The 23,311-nt window shown below is 46.2% G+C and overlaps 2 protein-coding genes across 2 annotated transcripts in view; one reads left to right on the top strand and one right to left on the bottom strand.

Moving 5' to 3' along the window:
- Positions 1 to 210: 210 nt before the first annotated feature.
- ids (iduronate 2-sulfatase) lies at positions 211 to 9,354 on the top strand. The gene is made up of 13 exons (XM_030368936.1): positions 211 to 429; positions 718 to 851; positions 1,227 to 1,404; positions 1,694 to 1,782; positions 3,039 to 3,245; positions 4,291 to 4,461; positions 4,852 to 4,978; positions 5,666 to 5,839; positions 6,007 to 6,113; positions 6,495 to 6,611; positions 7,875 to 7,985; positions 8,386 to 8,511; positions 8,753 to 9,354. The coding sequence occupies exons 1-13, from the start codon at positions 351 to 353 to the stop codon at positions 8,828 to 8,830; spliced, it is 1,698 nt and encodes a 565-aa protein (XP_030224796.1). The 5' UTR covers positions 211 to 350; the 3' UTR covers positions 8,831 to 9,354.
- A 12,252-nt stretch (positions 9,355 to 21,606) lies between these two features.
- The window catches only part of aff2 (AF4/FMR2 family, member 2), a 105,521-nt gene continuing 103,816 nt past the window's right edge, over positions 21,607 to 23,311 (bottom strand). The window contains exon 27 of the mRNA XM_030369010.1: positions 21,607 to 23,175. Within this exon, the coding sequence (XP_030224870.1) occupies positions 23,054 to 23,175 (122 nt within the window). The 3' untranslated portion in view covers positions 21,607 to 23,053. The remainder of the gene's footprint in view (positions 23,176 to 23,311) is intronic.

Raw genomic sequence — 23,311 nt, 5'->3', positions numbered from 1 at the left:
CTTGTATGTTAAAAAAAACGAATAATCAAATGATCAAAAGAGTCAGTTATTTGGTTCTCCCGTTGGTTATACTTCCTGATGTAATTGATTACTCCCCTAATGAAAAACCAACAGCAGAGGTTGGAATCACATTAAGGCCGATTAGACTAATGTGATTAGCGTTGATTGGCAGACAGCGGCAGGTCTCGGCCAATGGGAACACAGCTCGCGAGAGTCGCGAACAATCAGGAAGTTATTTAAAGTGTTTCACCTCAGTGCACCATCTCCACTTAAATGTCAGTGTAGTACAGTATCATAATAACATCCACACCTCCGCCTCGTCCTCCACCGCCAGCGGTTCAGCACCCAACATGTTTGAATCGCTGCAGAGATGTTGTGTTTGTGTTCTGATCATCTACACTCTGACACCTGCGGTCGTGGAAACTAAAGGTGAAGTAATAAACCATGAGGTTCACTTGTGTTCAATACGTTTGGTTTAGATATCATGTGAATTCTTAATCCTCAAGCAATGCATGTTAATCGCATAATCACCACTGCATTCGTTTTAACGCAGCTAAAGTAATGCAACTTTTCAACTCAGTAGTACAGTGTTAATGTTTTTCCTTCTGATTATGTATCTTGACAGTTTGTTTACTTCATGTCATCCAGGTTACCCATCACAGAGAGCCTCCGTGGTATTTAAACGTAGCCCATCAATGTATTGTTTCTTGTTTCCAGCGAAAAATGTACTGTTTATCATGGCAGACGACCTCAGGACCACCCTGGGCTGCTATGGGGACCCCTTAGTCAAAACCCCCAACATCGACCAGCTGGCTTCCAAAAGCCAAGTCTTTTTGAACGCGTTCGCCCAGGTCAGTCGATGTCACAAAATGTGTATGTTTTATATTGGAGCAGCTGGGAGTGGCGCGTGGCTCAGGAGGTAGAGCGGGTTGGCTTGTAACCGAAAGGTTGCTAGTTGGATCCCCGGCTCCTCCGGGAGTGTTGAGGTGTCCCTGAGCAAGGCACCTCACCCCGACTGCTCCCGACGAGCTGGCTGTCGCCTTGCATTGTGGACACCGCTGTAGTTTTTGTGAATGTGTGCATGAATGGGTGAATGTGAGGCAATATTGTGAAGCGCTTCGAGTGGCCACTGGTAAGAAAAGCGCTTTATAAATGCAGTCTAGTTACCATTTAGCTTAGTCTTAAGTGATTCCCCATAACAAGTATTCCTGTGTGTCCTTTGCCAGCAAGCGGTGTGTGGCCCTAGTCGTACGTCCATGTTGACAAGCCGCAGACCGGACACCACCCGACTCTACGACTTCTACTCTTACTGGAGGGTGGCCGCTGGCAACTACACCACCCTACCGCAGTATTTCAAATCCCAAGGGTACACCACCATGTCTGTGGGGAAGGTGTTCCATCCAGGTGAACCATCCTTGTTGTTGCTGGAGTCCTCTCATCAACATGGTGGCAATATATAGATTGAAATGTTAAATTCAAAATTATTTGTATTATTATTTGTTGTCAAAAGACGTTTGCAACCCCTTCACTGGGCGTGTTGAACAATACTTCGATCCTTGGCTCCTCCAAGTGCCGAGTTATTATAGCGCTTTGAGTGGCCAATGGATAGCACAGCGCTGTATAAATGTAGTGTGTTTCCCATTTACTTTATACGACTCCTTCCTGTTTGACTAATGATGTCTCTTGTTTTCAGGCATCGCCTCCAACTACACTGACGACTACCCTTACAGCTGGTCAGTGCCGCCGTACCACCCTCCCTCGTTCCGCTATGAGAAGGAGAAGGTGAGGCCTTGAAGCAGAAACATCTCCTAAATGATTTGGTTGAAAACGGAATCCTTTTGGAGCTGTGTGTGTGTGTGTGTGTGTGTGTGTGTGTGTGTGTGTGTGTGTGTGTGTGTGTTCATTATCACAATTATGTAGGTCTATATTGAATTCACGATCGTGCAAATGAGAACTTAGAATACTAAAAAAAAATTCTGCTAACCATGGTCCTTAAGACCTAAGTATTAAACAGATATGCAACCTTCGCGGTGAAGGGTCTAATGTTGTTATTGTATGAAGCAGTCGCATGCCTTATCCTAAGGCCTGCTACTTTCCCAGACTCTCCCTTCCACAGATCTGGTCTCATGTGAGTGGAGAATGGATTGGTTTTGGTTATGGCTTCTCTAATCCCCCTGTGCACATAACTAGAAAGAAAATGTTTTTCACCGGTTTTGCTGTAGTGTTTGTGTTAGCAGGGAAAGCAAACAAAGTACTTTGAAATGAAATGGTTCAATTTTGATTAATCTGAATTGATGACATTGTTACGACGACTATATGATTGTTATATGCCACCAATTAATTTCTCGCTAAATGGTCTTTGTTTTTGTGTTGGTTCCACTGATTGAAAGAATAATTGAAATTCACACAATGGTTAGCACAACAGTACGCACACAGACTTCTTGTGACCATTTAACAAAGCAGACCCAGAATTGGATGAATCAACTGAATAAACACAAGCGTCAGATGAGCGCAGCATACTATGATACTAGCAGTTATTGTAGTTTGAATATGACTTCCTAGACTGTAAGTTGATACGCTTATGTAAGCGTTTGCTATGTATTCATTTTTCGCAAATGTAAACCATTGCATTTGGCAACAGTCTTGAATCCTTCTTGGCTCTTTGCTTTCGCCATCTTTCAAACTCCCGATGTTTACCCGTGTTTTAGCACGGCTCTGGTCGCGGCGCTTTAGAGATAGGACGTGGGTTTTCCGGTTGGGTAGAATCTCTCGTGCAATCTCACTTGATCCACCTGGTCTGCTTGCTTCCGTGGCTGCGGCATGCTGTTTGTGTGCAAATTTGTTCCATATCTGCGGTGTACTCGGGGTACTCAGAGATTAGTGAATCCTAACAAACCGGGCCAAAACACTGGCTGTGGCGTCGTCGTAGCATTGTTGCGAGGCTGGCATTTCAACTTGGCACGCCTCCTCGTTCCCTGACGTACCGCCGTCATTCTCATGGTTCGTCTCATGCGTGACCCGCTGTGGCTCTTCCTCAGATGTGTAAAGGGGCGGGCGGCGGACTCCACGCCAACCTGCTGTGTGCGGTGGACGTGGCGGAGCAGCCCGGCGGCACGCTGCCCGACCTGGAGAGCGCCGCGGAGGCCGTGCGGCTGCTGCGGGGCCTGGGGGACGACGGCGACGACGGGCCCTTCTTCCTGGCTGTGGGGTTCCACAAGCCCCACATCCCCTTCAGGATACCACAGGTACCGGTTCAGCCCCGACTGAGCCGAGGGTCCTTGTACTCTGAAGAACCTCGTCAGAGATGAGTCATGTAGTGGACATGGGGCTAAGTGTACTTGTATGTTAAGAGCTCACTAATGTCTCTTATTTAGGGCGAGGCCTTCTCCTTTTTCTTTGGTAACATCCACAGTAAAACGACTAAATGTAAGATGTCCACTCGATGCAGAAGGTCTAGCGATTGTTCAAACTGCCTTTTCTGGTGTCAGTGCCTTCCATCATTTTCTAAAAGCACAATGGAATGATCACAGTGCAGCTCTGTTATTATTATTAGAGCTGTCAGTTAAACGCGTTATTAACGCAAGCCAAATTTAACGGCGTTACATTTTTTTATCGCGCGATTAACGCAATTATTTTATAAAAAAAAAAAAAAAAAAAAAAAAAAAAATTTTCTTTGGCTCAAAACAAAGAAGCAGTAGGCTGACTGCTATGTTCAAATGACATTTGTTCAAAGCAGTCGTTTAATTGCACTATAGGCTCTTTTTTTGTATCGTCCTGTTTTGATCAGTGTATATGCCAATGTTGTTATCAATAAAAAATCATTTGCACAAGGCAAGCCGATGCACTTCACCATGTTGATAAGAGAATTAAAATGAGAAGAATTATGGGACAAAAAAATCAAGGGATATTTAGCGTAGAAAAATAATTTGCGATTAATCGCGATTAATTAGAGTTAACTATGACATTAATGCGATTAATCACGATTAAATATTTTAATCGCTTGACAGCTCTAATTATTATCATTATTACTTCATCAAATTAAGTATATGTTATTTGTTGCTATTAGATGCCTCTGTTCAGTGCTTCTATTGCTCAATTAGCAGTTTCCATGGCTCACTTAATCAATAGAAAAAAAATCATCATGACCATTGGCATCGACCTGCATGGTTTGGTTAAGAGGATGATCATCCTATTCAATGATGTGACCAATGAGGCCAGGACTCAAGTGTCAATGATTCTCCTCCGCTCTTTGTAGAGCGGTCGCTGAGTGTGTGTGTGTGTGTGTCCCAGGAGTACCTGAGCCTGTACCCTCTGGACCAGATGAGCCTGGCCCCTGACCCTGAGGTCCCCGAGGGCCTACCCAGTGTGGCCTACAACCCCTGGATGGACCTCCGCTTGAGGGAGGACGTGATGGCCCTCAACACGAGCTTCCCCTACGGGCCCATCCCCAAAGACTTCCAGGTACCGGACGCCGCTCCCTGCAGCGCCGCCCTGCTGATGGGCTGGAGGAACTGCTCTGGATGAGTGCGCTCGGCTTGAGAGCGGCTTCCAGTAGTTCCAAGCCCGGCTCCTCCTTGCTGTGTGTTGAGGTGTCCCTGAGCAAGGCACCTCACCCTAACGGCTCCTGATGAGCTGGCTGTCGCCTTGCAGGGTTGACCCCACCGTCGGTGTGTGGATGTGTGCGTGAACGGGTGAATGTGAGGCAGTATCGTAGAGCGCGTTGAGTGGCCACTGGTTAGAAAGGCGCTGTGTAAACGCAGTCCATTTACCATTTAATGTGGCTCCCATCGGATCATCCTGGCTCTGCTTCTCACCCTTGTCGCCGGTTGTCTTTGCGAACCGTCTCTCCAGCTGCGTATCCGTCAGCACTACTACGCCGCCGTCTCCTACCTGGACGCCCAGGTGGGCCGGCTGCTCACCGCGCTGGATGACTCGAGGCTCGCTGACGACACCATGGTGGTCTTCTCCTCCGATCACGGTTAGACACACGCACGCACGCACGCACACACACACGAGAGCTGCCCTGAAAAGTTAGACGCAGCAATCTAAGTTGTCTTATATTTTAGTTTTTTGAACGCTGCAAAATGAGCTCTGAATCAAGGGCACCTTTCTGCCATTGTCCTGCCACTAGATGGCAGTGTGGTGACAGGAAATCAGTCTTGCACAGAGTCTGGCACTGAGTTTACCCGCTTGCATATAAATTGTCAAATTCTCCTTTGTGACCCAGAAATCACACATATGGATGGCACACACTCGCTCACTTTCTCTTGAATAGAGACACATTCAAAAATAATATATTATAAATCAACACCAAACAGCAAAATATACTGCAAACAGTAAATTATCCCAAGAAAACACAATTATTGTAATTTGATTTGCAGCACGTTATAATTGCCCACTTCATTTTTGGCTATGAAGACTGGAACTGGAATTACGGTTGATAATAAAACAAAGTTATACGTTCAGAATAGGTATTCATCCCATTTCTTCTAGAATTTTAACATTTCTGTTCTGGGGTCCTTGAAATGGTTGTGCGTGTACGCTGTTATTTTGAAATGGTGGCTCTTGTGAGTGTACCCAATGTAAAATAATACATACAAATAGCCTCCTGGGTCCTCTGCTCTGACGCAGTACCTCCCTGACCTTACCGTCTCTCTGTCGACAGGCTGGTCTCTGGGGGAACACGGGGAATGGGCCAAATACTCCAACTTTGACGTGGCCACTCAGGTTCCCCTCATGTTCTACGTCCCCGGCGTCACCTTCTTCCCCGACTGGCTCCAGCCGGGGACCATCTTCCCTTTCGTCGACGTGTTCGGCCGATCGGAGCACAGGTTTAAGGGTGAGATGGGACCGATTGGTTGCTGGATGACCCAATGACGGGGCTTCAAGTATGCCTTGGTCGGTCTCAGTGCCGACACTCTGCTGTTTGAATGGCTGGTGTAGTAATCCTGTGGAGGTGTGGGGCTGGGGAGGAGCAGGTCCTCATGTGTTCTGCTCTCCCTCCAGCGGGGCACGTGGTCAGGAATGTGGTGGAGCTGGTGGACGTCTTCCCCACCGTCTCCTACATGGCCGGCCTGGACGCTCCAGAACCATGCCCACTCGTGTCCTTCAAGGTATCACAGTAGAAGGGAGGCGAGAGCAGAGAGTTTTCGGTTACAAGGAAATACTTGATGATGATTGCTTTTTTGGGGGGGTGTAGAAAAACCCCAACATGAAACAAAAGTAAGGTAATGTTTATTTATATCTAGCCTTATTGCTGTGGAAGGAATTTCAGCTAGAGCTCTTGCAATAGCCGGCGTCTAATCCACTGGTGTGTGGTTAAAGTTTTAGCTGAGCGTTTGCTTACAAAAAGAAAAGCATCTGTACACTCCGTCCTCTGAAATGTTAAACAGATTTGCGCAGAGCAAGTGAAGACTTGATTGTTTAACACTTGAGAACGCCCCAGACGGCATGGCTTCACACTCTCTCCCCCCCCCTCGCTCCTCGTTCTCTAGGAAGAGCTCTGCACCGAAGGGGACAACCTGGCCTACACCTTCGGCCGGCTTGAGAGGGGCAAGGATGACGAAGACATCGCCTTCAGCCAGTACCCCAGGCCGGCAGATGTGCCCCAGGTATCCCCTTAGAGACATGACCCTTCCCTCTGCTCTACTGGAGCCTCAGCCCTGGAAAAAGGTCCGGTGAGAGCTTCGTAGAGCTCCGCGTCTTGGCCGCCATGATGGTGTCTTCTGCTGGCTCTGGTTTGTGTTCATGGTGTGCGTCTGGACTCGGGGAGCGATGTTCAACGAGGGTCTAGAACCGTTTCCACTCTTGTCCACCACTGGCGCATTCCTTTTTTCTCTTCTTTCAAATTATTCCGAAATCATTTCTGGCTCATTCCTTCTACCCTTCTTGGCGGAAAGACAGAATGGATTTTAATTTTGTTTCTAACGTTCACTTCAGGGGATTTTTTTTTCCTAGCAGCACCGATGAGTGTGTGGGGTGGAGAGTAGTTAAGGGTCGTGAGTTATTGGTGTCAATTCAGTGCTTCTTCAACCAGGTAGTCTCTAGTGCGGCGTCTTCTTAAAAAGGGAGATCTGGCCGAGAGTGGTGGTTAAGAGTGTGTGGGCATGAGATGCCTTTTACAATCCCATACCGCACATAAAATCAGACCTGGAGAGTATTTCACAAGGTTATATCGTCCCCCGGGTAAAATGAGAGTGATGTTATCCCAATGTTAACCGGAATAGAAAGAACAGGAAAAACAGCTGGTGACTCATTCTACAGATTCCTGGCGGAGGTCCCTGCGTCTCCCTTCGTCTCCGTCACTCTTCCAACACCTTAACTCAAACCCAATGAGTCCTGCTGGTGTTAAGATTAACTGCAGCCCGTCCTGCCTACACTTAAATCGACCGGTTGTTTCTGGTCGGCCCCCCCCCCCTCGTACAAGACGACAAAGAAATCCTCTGATGGGGAACGCGACGTCGCCTCCAAACCAAAACAATGTCACGTCGCGGCGTCGCTGCTCCCGTCTGCGAGGACGTCCGCCGCACGCCGTCCGTCCGCCCCGGCCGCCACACGCCCGGGCTCTGGTCTGACACCGCGCGGCGGATTAAAACAGGCGCAGGTGACTCGCACAGCTGCGGTGGCTAAATGTCTGCACAAAGCCGCTTGGCGGGCCGCCAGCAGCTCATCAGCGGCGCGGCGGGGAGAGCATGAGAGGCTGCAGGGGAACGCGAGCAGCGCGCCCGAAGCTCGCAGAGGCCGCCGCCGAGGGAGGAAGGGTCGCCGCGTGCGGCTGCGGCGATCGATGCACTTTTGTGGTTGTTCAGATGAGCGGTTAACGTCGGGCGCCATTTGATTCTTCTCTTTTGTTTCTCGTGGCTGTTCTCTCCCAGGTGAACTCTGACCTGCCGCTCCTCGCGAACATCAAGGTCATGGGCTACTCCCTGCGGTCCTGGGACTATCGGTACACCCTGTGGCTGGGCTTTGACCCCAACACGTTCAAGGTGGGGATCTGACCGATGGATAAAGATCCAGCTAGAACTGAAAACAATTGTCAGAAAAAATATTTACAAGCATATTTCAAAATAATGTATAAATCTCTATCTCTTAAGTGTTTTTTTAGATTTAGCAGACACATTTATTCAAAGCGACTAATAATAAGCACATGTCAGAAGAAGGTGAAACAATATATCTCTGTCGGTACAGTAAGGGTGCTTCATAGAACCAAGTGCCAAGCACTAACAATCGCTAGGTTAACCTATTCCCAGTATACAACAAAGATAAGGCTAGGATAAGATGCTGCATAACCAAGTACTATAACTAAGTATAGTAGTCTGTCTGTTTGACACCCGTCTGTTTGACACCCGTCTGTTTGACACCTGTTCCCGCTCTGTGCCGATCCAGGCCAACGTGACGGATGTCCACGCCGGGGAGCTGTACATGCTGGCCGACGACCCCCTGCAGGACCACAACCTGTACCGCCGCTCGGACCACCGGCACATGCTGAGGAAGACCAGCGGCCTTCGTCAGGTCAGCAGCTCTCTTCCTCTAAAGCCTCACAGCTGATTGACCCGGACGTGATGTTTATCACTGCCGCCGCCGGTTACTGCCGTCTTAAGGGGTTAAAGGTTGACTAGAATAACGTTAGTGGAGAGGACTTCCGATGGATTGACTCATGGATGGATGTGTTTTATTGAGAAAACCTTCTAGTTTAGATCATCTTTCCGGATTTAAATATTTTTAATTTGTATTTCTTCGTCTTACCTTTTAGTCCCTGAGTCTGCAAAAGAGGATGAGGTTGCAGCTCCTCTACCTCACAGCTGGGATGAAGAGTCATCTGAAGCCGTGACCGCCTTGAGATGAAGACTGTGGAACACAAAACAGGGGAGGAAGAGGAGGATGCGTGTGCCGCTCTTGGAGGACTTGAGGCTGTACCTGAGTGGAACAATATGAGGGACATTATACTGTAGTGCCCCAGGTGACCTGGAGGGGAAACACAGTTGCACTTTACCGGGCCGCTGGCGCCGGGATGTTCCAGGGTTCAAGGGGAAACTGATGTCCATGTCATGGTCAGGGAAATGAAGCCATTGGTTCCTTTGTTCATACAACCTGAACATGGGTCACACATCATTAGCCTTTGCTGACCGTTTCAGCTGCAAATTGGGGTGAGGGGGAGAGATTCAGTCAACATTACAATTGAATGTTTTCATTTCCACTTGTGCATCGCAACAGAAGGGTTTAGATCTGTATTGACACTTCATAAGCTCTCGTAATAATCTAGCTCCGCGTGGGGATTCTGGTTTCTGTTGCGCTGTTGAATATATTAATCATGCTATTAGCATTAAAAATGCTTCTCTTTTTTTTCTCTCGGAACAAATTGCATTCTGTCAAAATGAATTTGTATTTATTCTAGTCTAGTGGTGGGGTCGCTGCTGACACGGAACCGCTGGCGTGATGGGGTGCACACGAACACACACACACACACATACTTACACACTTACTTTTGTGTGTTGTGTTCTCCCACCTACAAACCTACACCAAAGAACTGAATGAACTATGTTCCTGCCTCGCTCCACAGATGGAAGACATTTCTTTGTCTGGCAGAGCGGCCTCGTGAGCCTTCGGGGACACCAGCACCACCAACTATTTACTGCGTTCTGCTCCTCTTGCATCACCTTGAGTCCTGCACCGTGAATCAGCCTCAAAGTCATGCATTCCTAATCACCTATTCATCAGAACCTCTGCAACACTTTTTTTTTTTACTTAATTAGCTTTAAGAAGGGAGAGGCGAAAAAAATATATGGTAAAAAATATAATTTTTTAATTAACGTAATCTGACTACTCTCTTCGGCCAGGGTTATAAAACATCTTCCAGTTCACGGAAGTGAGCAGCTCACTAGTAGTAGGTAATATATTCCATCCATAATGGACATGATGCCTTTGCAAATTGCTTCCCCCAGGTACTTTGCAGCGGTGTGTACGTTGTGTGTTCAACGCCGGCCAGCCTCCCGGATAATCAATACACACCGACACCTCCAGCACTGATTTATATTCAAACCTGCAACCTGCTGGTTACGGATCGGCATTTGTCAACGTGACCGCCCTCATCTTTCTACAATGGCAGTGAGCCATATCCACAAACCACCAACACCATCAGTACCTCCAACACCACCACTCTATATTCTCTTGGTAGAATGAAACACGATAAATCGTTATGAAACATTCAAAGTGTGAAGCTGTGTTATTCGTATGCAGCGGACGATTAGTTCAGCCGAGCGAAACCCACAGCAGACCTCCCAACGATCCGTGCATGTCGTCTACCTACATGAAGGTCCGACCTCCATCTGCATGCAGCGCAGATCCTCCGTCTCCCTCCTTCTGTCTCCGCTCGCTCTCCAGCCTCGGTATATAATGTCAGCTCATATTCCTGCCTTGGTGGTTTCATCAGATCAATATTTATCATCTCGCCCAGTGATCCCTGACCACCGGCACATTGATCCGCTGATAGCAATTCCATTACGGCCTCACTCCTCCATTTATCCCCCCCCCCCCCCCCCCCTTTTCAGACCATGTCCCCCCTTCTCCGCCACTTATGTTCTCCCCTCCCATGAACGGTAGCCCCCCCCTCTGCTGATATGTGTAATACGTCTGTAATCGTATTGTGACCAGCGGCTGCTAATGCATTGGGGAATGCACATTAAATGAAGGAAATGTTAATCGATGTTCACAAAAATGAAGGATCAGTTGTCGATCCATCGTTGAGCATCAAACTTTTTTGATGTAGGTCTTTGGGTTCTGTTAGGTTACTATTGTGCTACAGAGTGTGTTGAAGAGGTTCCCAGGCAACCCTCGTCTCCACCTGGGTAAACGGGGTGTTCTGAGGACCAGGGAACGTTGGGGGGCCTTGAAGGGGCGTCCCGGGAGCAGCTCCCACAACAGCCAAAAGGAAACACAATACATGAAAGACTAACACGGTGTTTGAATGCGTTTAGCGCTGAATGCCCCCCTGGTTTCGTCTACCGGGCCTACAGGTCTTTCACGGTTGTATTTCAGTGAGATTTAATCACGTGGTTGCATTCATCTATTCTTTCGGCCTAATCCATTTATCTGTGGTTTCTCTATCCTCCGCTGCACGCTTTCTGTTCCATTATGAGCCTCATCGCTGACAAAATCTCCCCGCCACAAAGTCATTCCACGGCGGCAATCAGCCACAGTGTTTTTTTTATTCCAGAACACGTGATGCATTAGTCAACCAGCCAATTACGAGCCGGGGAAGATTTGATGTGTTGGCTCTCGATTCTGAAACAAGTTTTAATCAGGATTCATTTGATTAAAGCTCTATTCATTCAATTAGAGTTCTCCCCCTCGTTAGTGAGCCGGAGGAGCCATCGGCGACCGCGCTGAATGGACGAATCAAGGCTGAACAAAATCACTTTCAAACAGGTGGTGAAGAATAGGGGTGGAGACAATGTCTTAAATTGCCTACTCTTTGCACATTGAGATGGAGAGACAAGGCTTGGAGTGGAACCGCTTTAATTAGGCTGAATAGTTGTAATCAGCTCATTGGCGTCAGCGAGTGCGTTCTGAGCATGGGCTAAATTGCATTTCAGGGACCTACATTATGGCAATTGTAATTGTGGCAATTACAGACAATTGTTGGGAGAATAGGATAAAGATTATACTCTGCGTAATCATTAATTATAATTTCATGCTAAATGGCGAAAACTCAAACGATATCAAATGATTTATTTATTTATTTGGTGGGAATATGATTTTCGGTGTGACGCTGAGTCAAGACAGACAGACAGACAGACAGACAGACAGACAGACAGACAGACAGACAGGCAGACAGGCAGGCAGGCAGGCAGGCAGGCAGGCAGGCCTTGCCCAAGGTGACAGCAGCGGTTTGCCTCTGGGGACGGCTAGCTAACAAGCCTGCCCCACGCAGGATGTAGGGGCCTCGGGTCGTAGCGGCCCGCTGGGCTCCCGGGGGCCACCGGGCGGCAGAGCCACAACAACACGGGCCCTAATCCCCCCGTCGGGCCCCTGGTGCCCCCAAACAGCACGCAGGGAAATGTCATGTCTGGCCTGCTCCTTTCGATTAAACGCTCTGTGTTCATTGTCCTTTAAAACAAAAGGTTGACGCCTATAAAATGGGTTTTTCCATAATACTAAACAAACTAAAAAACTAAAAAATTATTGTAGGCAATTCAAATATTTTGAATGTTAAACTATATATTTCTAATATCAGCAGGGTTGGTGTGGATCCATTCACCTAAATATGCAGTTAGTGAAATGTTTTCAGGGCATATTGTTGAACAGGCTGATGGCTATTTAAGTCAAATCAGCCTGTTCAACAACAAGCCTACAATAGAGGCTGGAGCCTCTATTGTAGGCTCCAGCCAAGGCTACAAAGGGCCATTCATCAAGAGTTTGGGAAGAGGACAAAACATTACAAATTACATGTTTTAAAGCATGTTTTCAGAATCGATATAGATTAGATTACATTTTTATTTATTTTTTATATGCTATCTTTCCTTTAACAATCCATAAAAGTGTCCAGTTTTGACCCCATTTGATCAGCATGGATGTGAGACATGCAGCCCATCTAGTAAGATATCCAACTGGAAGTCTTACTCCTCCCTGCTCGCTGCAGCAGAACGACTGGACCGGACATCCTGCATCTATTAACTACTACACCTTAACACCATCATCTACAATCAGAGGACATAATTAAATGCCAAAAAAGTAATTTTCCAGCCTGAATGGCTAGACTAATTGCAATTAATGAATCTCTCCCCAAAAAGGGTCCAACGATAATTATATTACTCTTATTTGATTTCAAGTGATTTAGCTACTTTCATTTTGTGCTCTGCCAACCGAAGGAACCCCGACCCCTGCACCACAACATGGACCCTGGAGGTTCGTCTCAGTCTAGTTTGAACCCCGAAGAGAAAGGACTATATGAACACTATACTCTGAGGTGTTGGAGCGCTTCATTGGGTGAAGCCTGAGCGTGCGCCTGCCTCCACCCTCACCTGAGTGAAGCACGGCGCCCATCTGCCTCCTCGACGCTCGCCCCACCCAGGCTAACAGTGGAGAGGTGAGGAGTGATGCCGTCCCATTAGAGAACGGGGGGATGATTAGGGGTTCGTGTGGGCCCCAGAGCCAGGGCGGGAGCCGTGCCAGGACACGCCGGGGGTCAGCGGCCCCTAAACTCTGATGATGAGCTCCGTGGGATCTTTCAGCGACGGCGGGGAGCCGGGACCTCGGGTTAACTCCTCACCCCGAGGACGGAGCTCTTTGGCAGGCCGGGTCTCGGACCAGCGGCGTTGTGATGGAGGCCAGACGGAAGGGGCACCCCCTACCGGCCCTCCCCCGATACCTCCACCAGCACCATCTGCTCTCCCATCCCCTCCCTCCTCACCTGAAGCTCTACGGCCCTGAACGGGTGGTGACCCCCGCCCTCTCACACACCACGCTGTTGACCTTCAGCGCAGGCGTTACGCAGCACAGCCTGCAGACGGGACCTGATAAAGACACACTTCATGGAACAGGTTGAGGTGTTACAGCAGCAACTACAGACCTCAATAGAAACAATGCAAATCATGGTTGACCTAAGTAACAAAAGGATGTGATATCTATGTACCTATCACTGTATCATTATATATGAATCTATATATCCCTCTATCACTATATCTATCACTTTATCTATCTATCTATCTATCTATCTATCTATCTATCTATCTATCTATCTATCTATCTATCTATCTATCTATCTATCTATCTATCTATCTATCTATCTTTCTATCTATCTATCACTCTATGTTTGTATGTATGTATGTTTGTATCTATCTATCTATCTATCTATCTATCTATCTGTCTGTCTGTCTGTCTGTCTGTCTGTCTGTCTGTCTGTCTGTCTGTCTGTCTGTCTGTCTGTCTGTCTGTCTGTGTCTCTGTCTCTGTCTCTGTCTCTGTCTCTGTCTCTGTCTCCGTCTCCGTCTCTGTCTATCTCTCTACTTGTCTATATATGGCTCAGAGAGCAGTAGAATAAACGATATAATAAAGAAACTATTAATTTAGAGATCTCGATACAACCTTCTCCAGGCCTTCAGGTCCTGTAAGGCTGTAACAGGTAGACACAATGGAGTCTTCATGTAAATACTCACCAATTATACTAAAATGAATATGCACAACTGATTTAAATGCACCCAGGTTCATCCCAAAGTGTTTGTGTAAATAAATATATAGGCTGTCAAAATATGTCAATAAAAGATTATTTAATCCACTGAAAGCTAAGGCCTCTGTGTTTGTGTGTCTGTGTGTGTGTGTGTGTGTGTGTGAGAATATGTGCATGCTTAAATTATCCCTCTGAGATCTTATTTGACTGCATCGTTACCTATAGCAATTAAACCTATAAATCTAATGTCAGCAACTTGGCTCCTATGCCAGCCTACACACACTCACACACACACACACACACACACACACACACACACACACACAGACTCACACACACACACACACACACACACACACACACACACACACACGCACGCACACACACACACGCACACACACACACGCCCACAAACCCACAGACTCAGAAAATTATGCATATGCATCATAATTGCTTGGCGCACAGAACGAAACACAAATACGTTTCTCCGAGCATGTCGGATTATGAAGTTTTGACTGCCTTGCTAATTTAGACAGGGATACTGTAAATTATCCTTAACTACAGTATATCTCATCTCCACCCTTTATCTTTTATGTTCCTGGCCCACCCGCCTCCAGTGTGTGTGTGTGTGCGTGCGTACGTGTGTGTGTGTGTGTGTGTGTGTGTGTGTGGGTCTCTCTCCCCGCCTCCCGCCCCCCTCCTTGTCCCTGAGTCAGACGATGTATGGGCCCCTCCAGATCTAGTGTGTGACTGAATCCAACAGATTAATCAGGCATGATGATCCGCCTATTAGCCGCTGTGATGTAGGAACGAGTGTCCATTAGTCCCAATAAGAAGACCTGCCGGGCTCCTTAATGGAATAGAATAAGCACTTAATGACTTAAGGAGTCTTGGACGAGGGCCTGAGGTACCGCTGTGAGTTAAGGGGGTGATATCATGCTTTTCGACTCTTCCCTTTGCTTAATACATGTCGTATGTCTGCTCAAATAGAACAATCTAAGTCCGAGCCAGGGGGAGTATTCGCGCCCACCGAGAGCGTTGACTCGTTCGCGAACGAACCGGTTCGAATGAACGAGTCTTTAGGACGAACGAACCGGTTCGGTTTGTTTCTCACGTTCACCATTTGATTCACCGGAAACTCGACTGAACGAACAAACGAGTTTCAGGTAGCACTGACTACACTGAGTCTGACTGACTCAGAGAACCGTGCAATGGCGTGCATTCCATGATGCGATTTACCGCTACCGGAAACCAGGCTGAACGAACAAACGATTCGCGAACGACTCCTCCCAGTTCAGTCGAGTTTCCAGTGGCACCGAGTCTGACTGACTCAGCTGAGAACCGTGCAATGGCGTGCATTCCATGATGCGATTCACCGCTACCGGACCTAGGCTGATTCGCGAACGACTCCTCCCAGTTCAGTCGAGTATCCGGTGAATCGATTCACCGGAAACTCGACTGAACTGGCAGGAGTGTGCTACCGGAAACTCTCTTGGCGAACTGACTCACGCGATCTGGGTCACGGAAACGAATCATTAAATCCGCCCTCAATTAAGTGTGTGAAACAGCTTGTTTGCTCTCAAACTTTACTTCCGTAACAGTGTGACGTCAGACAGTGGGTGGTGCTGAAGTGCAGAAGTCCCCGCAATGTTTAGAACTTCTTGAGGGTGTGAATTTGTCTACGCAAAGCGTGCAACCAATCGCAACAGAGTGGGCGTGTTGACCAATCACAGCAGCTGGGCTACTCGGGAGGGGGGACATGCTGCAAATCAGACTGTTTGTGAAAGATGCTGAAATTGGTTCAGAGTAATAAGGGGTATTTCTAACATACAGTCATGTAACCCCTATTCTAGTAGTAGTAGTTCCCCCAAGTATTCACCCCACAAAAAGCAGGTGATGTCACCGCCCTGGGTGACACGGCCCACTTGGAGCCAATCACAGAGAGCGATTGTAATTAGCGGTATGAACATGAATGAGGGGAAAGGCTTTTTTCAGACAGATTTTATTCTGCATTTTCTAGAGACATTAACTATTTCAAAACGATGGAACTGCATTACAACTTCTGATCATCACATAGAACAACTCCATTATAAAATAACCATACAAAAGGCAAACAAATAAAAATAACACTGATTGAAAAAAAAAAGAAAAAAGAAAAGTAGCCCAAACTAGTGCAACACAATTTGAAAGTACATAGCAATCCACGTGATGTGTTATATATTGATGCCTTTCCTCATGGTTCTCCCTCGCATGAACACATTCATCCAGTGATGTCCAGCACAACATTCAGAGAGAGAGAGAGACGGGTTAGGTGCCCTGCTGTTCCCTCGCATCAAAACAAAGCGCTACCACTTACGGTAAAACAAAAGAACATGTGATGCCTCTAAGTTTAGATCTGCCGTTTTCGCTGTGAGCTGCACGGTTACCATCATAGTTCCGCTGTCCAAACCCGTTAGTGACCAGCTTCTTACCGGAGCCCAACTTGTCCACTTTTGGTATTGTTTCTTTCAGTTGAAGAACATATCAATGGGGGTGTACAACATGGTGTTGTGGAAGTGTACCACATTGTACCAGATAGTAAAAAGCTCTAAAGAAAAAAATGCTACATAGCATATTGAGGATAAGTCACGTTCCTATTTGTTGGTCACGGCGAAAATTCTATCGATTATAGAAAGGTGTAAAAGCAATGTTTAGAATGCCAGTTATTTATCATACTTAATAATGCAAGTGCAATGCTTGGCATGTCATTTTGACAAAAATGTAATGCAGGTGAAACTCGAATTGACTCTCAGGACCAAAATAACTATTTCTGACAGTGAAATCACAAAAAGAACGTTGATTTCCATTAATCCCGCCATCCAAATGAAGTTAGCATAATTTTGCCATCCGAAACGTAAAAGGAAAGACTGCCTTCATCTTTATTGCATAAAATCAGCAAAACATCTTATTTTGCAAAAACTATAGCCATTATTTGACGATTAACATATTGGAATGAAACTATCATGTCCCACTATGTCTGACTTTAGAGTATTTTTGTATTGTTAAATTGTAGCGTTGCATAATTCAAAAAGGGACAACTTTGTGAAATTAACAATGACCGTATAGTAACAACACTGTTTCACTCAGAAACAAAACAACATCCATCATTAAATAAGACTGACCAACCTTTTGGATCAACTATTAGGTTTAAAGGTCACATTAAAAAATAAACATTAAATAAAAAGGTTTCTGGCTTTTGTTTGGCTATATTCAGTTGATTATGTTGGTTTGGTTCTCACAACTTTCTGATCCAAAAGAGTGAAAGATAAATAAATAAAATATAAAATGAAATACAATTCTTTGCATTTCTGCATTATATTAAAAACCTTAAATTGTCCAGCGCTATTTGAAGTAAACATTACAATATTTAAGACAAAGACCCATACGTCAATTGTGTGTACTAGGTGAAACATAAATTTGGTTGCTGTTCAATGTATTTATAAGAACTAATACTTGGTCTCAAGCCTTTCTTTATTGCACGCTGTGGACTGTAGTGGTCAAGTCAGGCATTTCAGAGGGTCCCAGACTCAGCATCATTTACAAACAGTGAGTACTTCAAATTTGACAATTTAAACTGTAAACAAAACATTGGTTACGTTTCTTATTTTCAAGCCAAACCATGGTGTCTTTATAAACGCCAGTAAAAAGCTCATGGAAACATTAGATTTTAAGAAAAACAATCTCATATTTATACCAATATGGTATGGAAAAAATCTTTTCGATCCATTCTTTGTTCTTAAATAAATAAAGCAATTCCCACTTGACACAAATAGAGGCACTTATTATTATTATTCTTTTTTTGTCTTAAAAGTGAATATTAAATTTCACATCCGCGTGGTCTTCCAAACACATTCAGCCATGGGAAAATGGTCCAAAAGGAAACTCATGCATTGTTGCGCCGAATTTACAGAGGCACAATAGATCTGGATCTGAACGTGTCTCATGCACGCGTATCAGTACCCTCGCTCGCCGCCCCGAGACAGGATGTCCCGCGCGACCAATGGGAAGCGAGGACGCAGGACCATTTCCTGTTGGAGGCAAACTAGTCGAAGGATTGGTGCCACAAAGGATTCAGAAGCGGATTGGGTTTGCCGTGTGGCGCGGAACACGCGCGCGCCGGACACGCACACACAGACCCCACAGTGGCGTACGCTTCTGCATGGATACACGCAAACACAGGACACACACTGGAAATAAAACAGGGGGAGAAAATCCTTATTGTCCTCACGAGAGAGAGAGAGAGTGAGAGAGAGAGAGAGAGAGAGAGAGAGAGAGAGAGAGCGGGAGAGGGGGAGAGAGACAATACAGTCTGTACATTAGAATATACAAAGAACACTTTTGTCCAGTTAGGTAACAATTTCATTAGACTTTGACATCCAGTTGTATGCAGGAGCTACATGTATGCACATACACAACACTACAAACAGGGCCGCTGGGGCTGGGGTTGAGGGGAAGGGGATTAATAGCCGAGGCCTTTCAATTTATAGAGAACAAAGTCTACCCTCTCTTTAGAAACAAAAAAGATATGGACGAGACTTCCACCCCGTTCCCTGTGTATACTTTTAGTCTTTTTGTGCGTTGCTGGCTTTATTTGGAGCCAAATTGTAGACCTCCCCCAAAAATCCTCCTCTCCCTTCCCTTCCCCCCGCCCGACGCCTCAAAAGGTCTCCCAGCGTTAATAGGTGCGTAACCATGGGAACTAGATCCTGGTGGGTCCCTGGCCGGCCTACAGCCGGTGGAAGAGGGGCTTGGAGGAAGGCCCGGCAGAGATGGCGGAAAAGGCTTTTCCCTCTGTGGAGTGGGAGCGGCTGTGAGTGGAGAGATGGCCGCGTCCTCGTCGGCGTCAGGGCGAGCGACCAGCCCCGACGCGAGCAGCCCCGAGGAGGGTCCACTGCCAACACATTTACATCTGAAAGGAGATGGGCGGAGCTTGTTGCACGCCACACTCCGCGCCAGACAAGGGCTCAGGGGACGGCCAGGGGCCCCCCCCCCTCTCACCCTTTGGCCCCTCGCCTTTTAACTAAGGTTCCTCCTGTCGACTCTGAGCGAGAATAATGCACTTTAACAAATCCTGTTTTACTAGGAACCAAAGTCATTAAACATTAGCTTGATCGACCGGCCCTAATGCCTGTTATTCTCTATATTATTAGCACTTTTATTTTGTGCTGGAATAACGCAATTTAATGTCGGTGCTAATCTTGGAGGGTAATCAATCTGTAGTATAAATAGTTCTGTCTCTGTTGTGCTGGTCGTTCAATGATGGAATACCAAATGTGCTAGCAAAGCATTGATCTGTTTCCCTTTTAATTGCTCCACTCTACCACCTCAATAGTTGTTAGTTTGTTAAATTGATGCCCGGTAATATATCATCATCTATTTGCTGGCTTAGACTTTTCCCTATTGGCAGGTTTGTATTTTAGAGATATTAATGCTATTATTTATATTGTGAATGTATTAGAGTTTTTCTCAGTCGCTTTGGTACATTTCTCAGATCAGAATTGAAATTCTCAAAACTACCTGTTCAATCTTCACATCATTGTGTCACTTGTGCACATCAAAAAAGCAGTTTCTCATTTCTTTGAACAAGTTGCAAATGCTTTGGTACATTCATGCAAATGATTATGTACAATTCTCTGCTCTTTCCTACATTATCAATTGCTTATGTCATGTTGATCAAAATGTATTGTAATGGGTCTCTATTGAAAAGTCTCACCCCCACAACATTTAGGCATTAGTTTGTTGTATAAGTCTGTACATGCAAAATGGTTGAACAAGTTGTCATAATATGCCAAGAATATTTCTATACATTTCCATTAGACTTTTTTTCTAAATCTGTCCTGAATTAGTAAATTGCTACCAGGTGAATCTTGACTTTCTCTAGAGAAGGGAAATGTGGGAAGTGTTAGATCAACCAACGATCTACCAGTTTACTGAAATAGCTCAAAGATGCATCTCATGAACCATGAACTGGCAAGTATATATATAGCTGGAGCACAACACAATGTTACATTGTCTGACATTTGAAGGACAAGGAATTGGACAGGGTCAACAGCCAGAGAGAAGAAGAAGAGGAAGAGGAGTGAGGCTGCGTGAGAATGAGAATTTGTACTCCAACAGACGGGACGTCAGGAGGTGTAGGAAGACTGCACTGTAATTCCTACAGCAATGCATGTACTTTTAGGAGATTTTCCTATGTTCATATTTCTAGCAATGACATGGTCTGTCAACAAATTACAGAACAAATAAAGCATAAATGTGAATCTTTTCCAGTCTCCTGCAATCAATCTCCCACATACACTAAGGTGTAACTTACAATAATTGTCTTCAAAAATTTAGCCATAGTTTACATCAGAACATCCCTCCAGAGTAGACTGTTATATTGACAACATGACTAAGCAATTTGACTGTCTTATCCGTACACAATGACACAAGGACTTGTCATTGTGATGGCACTGATATGTTCATTGACACAGATATTTACTTTTGAGAAACAAACTAAGGATTTTGAGCAAGAGAATGGCTTTTGCATGAAATCCATGGTGTTTTGCTATTTGTACGAATTGTTTTGAGAAATGCACTCACTGCTTCGCAAATTTCAATTCTGATCTGAGAAATGTACCAAAGCGACTGAGAAAAACTGCTCTTGCTGGAATGACTTGATTTTATATGACATAATATATAGTACAGCTGTCATCACTGAGCTGGTTTAGCCTAGCCATACTGTGCATAGACCAGTTCACGCACGGTATATGACATAGTAATCTTACTGTGCTTGGTGATATCGTTTTCCTGTGATATGTCATTTGACAGATAAAGCCCAGAGCACACAGTGCGGGTCTCTTTTCATATTTGCAGCATTATTCAAAAAGAGAGCACAGGGACGTAGCTATTTTGTTTGCTCCTGTAAGCGACTCAAACCCAATTTGAAGACAGAAATTCAAAGACATCACTTTGAGTATGTCTGAACACAGGCGTGTGCTCTGGGCTCCTCGTCTGTCTATCATAAAGTGTATCAATATTCATTTAGGACGTGATTTGTTCTTACGGTTACCGTTGGAATGTGGGTGACCTCAAGGTCAGAGAGCACTGTGCAGGGCAGCACTGAGGTCAACATTGTGTTTGTTCTTTTAGACTCAGAATCACAGCTAGACTAACTTTAACGTGACGACACTGAAGGCAAAACGGGCTAGGAGGAAAGGATAGGAGAGGAAGTCGAGTCTCCTCGTGAGTCATGGCGGGTGACCATCATGATTCCTTTCTATAGCTCGTACAAGGGGATGTCACACATCTCTGCCCGGCGCAATTGGGGTGAGGCATCGTTCACCTCGACACTCGGAGAATCCCCGGGATCGAACCAGCAACCCTTCTAGTTACCACCCACCACCCCCCCCCCCCCCCCCCGAGGCGCTAGAGTGGAACCCTGAGACCGCGTAGCTGGAAACCCGTCCTGCTAACAGGACTGATACGCCGCTGCCCCTTCTGGCTTCAAGGGGAAACTACAGAGGCTCAGGTTGCCACAGCGATGATTAAATAACGTTTAATGGGCCGCCAGGCTCCAGCCTCTCCCACATAACCATTCTTTGTGCGTTCGCTCTAGCTCTAGTGTTGCTCTCACCTGGAAGTGTGGCTTTTTGGTCACACTTCCACACTTTGCATTGCACAAAGTTGTGATTTTAGGTTAAAAAGAAAAGGAGCATTTGTGACATGTTCCCCTTCGCTTTATTAAGCAACCTGTGCGTTGGCACTTAAGCCCCTGCCTGCTCACAGTCTCTGCACAACGGGTCTGCCTGGCTCCCTTAAGGGATGAGCTGGTATCACAGCCGGATGCCTCAGCAGCCATGACAGAGACACACTGACTAATACCAAATAACAGGTCAATATTTAGTGAGCTAAAAGTTTGTTCTAATTCAGTGTTGTTTGTGGTATTGGGGTTTGAAACAAGGGAAATCCTTTTGATACTGCTGTTGCGGACTGCTGCAGTCCCTTTGTATTCGCCCCTTCCGTTAGTTATAGTAAATAACATAGTGCTCGGATAGCTGTTGCATTTCAGGGATATTCAAAAACAGCCCCGCGGCACAATAACACTGCAGTGACATTTCCTCTTCCAGAAATGGTCATTTGAAGCACATTATTATCCCGAGTCAGGTGTGAAAGACATGAAACAAAAATTCCAACTGCATTGGAAATATCCTCCAGCTTGTACATTCTGAACCCCCGCCGCGGCAAACGGCACCGCAGAAAACCAGAGGATTGTGGTTGTTAACCGCGCGCTGGTTCCCTCGTATGAACGCTCACGGAGGCCTGCGTTGATGAGGCTGCTTTTTGTCCGCCGTGTGTTAGTCAATGATCCAAAAGGCATTTTCTAGCCTCTCAAAAGCACAGATTTGAAGGGGCTTGTTCCCCATCGCACGACAACGCACGCCAGACAATGTCTCCCCCCCGGCAGCCATTTTGAGTCCCTTTGTAGCAAAATTGCAATTTTGAAAATACATTTGAAGCGTATTTTTAAGGGCGTGTGTGTGTGTGTGGTGGTGGTGGTGGTAGGGGGGGGGCTAGGGGGGATGCCATTAGCTCCTGCGTTCTGAGGGTGATCTCGGAGCCAGTCTCCAGCTGCTCTCCTCCAGCAGAAGGAAGTGCTTATTATTATCATGAATATTACTGCGATTATTATTGTTCATTTAGAAACCACACCTGACCCATTGTCCCAGTTCTAGTTCCCAGGCCAAAAAAAATAAATAAAAAAAACACAGCTCAGTAAAAATATAACTCCCTACTGCGGGGGAGGAGGGGTGGTGATGGGGGAGAGAGAGAGAGAGAGAGAGAGAGAGAGAGAGAGTTGGAGTCCGTGCTTTACAGTAGGTTGGCCTCTAGCCGCAGCCAGTGGAGCCCTTGCCTGACGTAGCGCACCAGCTCCGTCATGCTACTCTGCTGGGTCAGAGGCTCCATCATCGCCTCCAGCTCCTGGAAGAACTCTGGAGATAACACACGAGAACATGTCAGCGGACACACATAGCATGGACCGATACACACAAGAACATGTTAGTGGATACATCTAGACAACATGGACAGATGCACACAAGAAGATGTTAGTGGATACATCTAGACAAC

The sequence above is a fragment of the Gadus morhua genome, chromosome 10 (assembly GCF_902167405.1).
Source record: "Gadus morhua chromosome 10, gadMor3.0, whole genome shotgun sequence".
Lineage (NCBI taxonomy): Eukaryota > Metazoa > Chordata > Actinopteri > Gadiformes > Gadidae > Gadus > Gadus morhua.
Note: the sequence above shows the minus strand (reverse complement) of the source record. Positions and strands in the feature narration are given on the sequence as shown.

Bases quoted from the DNA above. Each gene is read 5' to 3' on its own strand.
- ids (XM_030368936.1), top strand. From the start codon at position 351: ATGTTTGAATCGCTGCAGAGATGTTGTGTTTGTGTTCTGATCATCTAC. The intron at 852-1,226 runs GTCAGTCGATGT...GTCCTTTGCCAG, and splicing joins TTTTGAACGCGTTCGCCCAG to CAAGCGGTGTGTGGCCCTAG. The intron at 1,405-1,693 runs GTGAACCATCCT...TCTTGTTTTCAG, and splicing joins GGGGAAGGTGTTCCATCCAG to GCATCGCCTCCAACTACACT.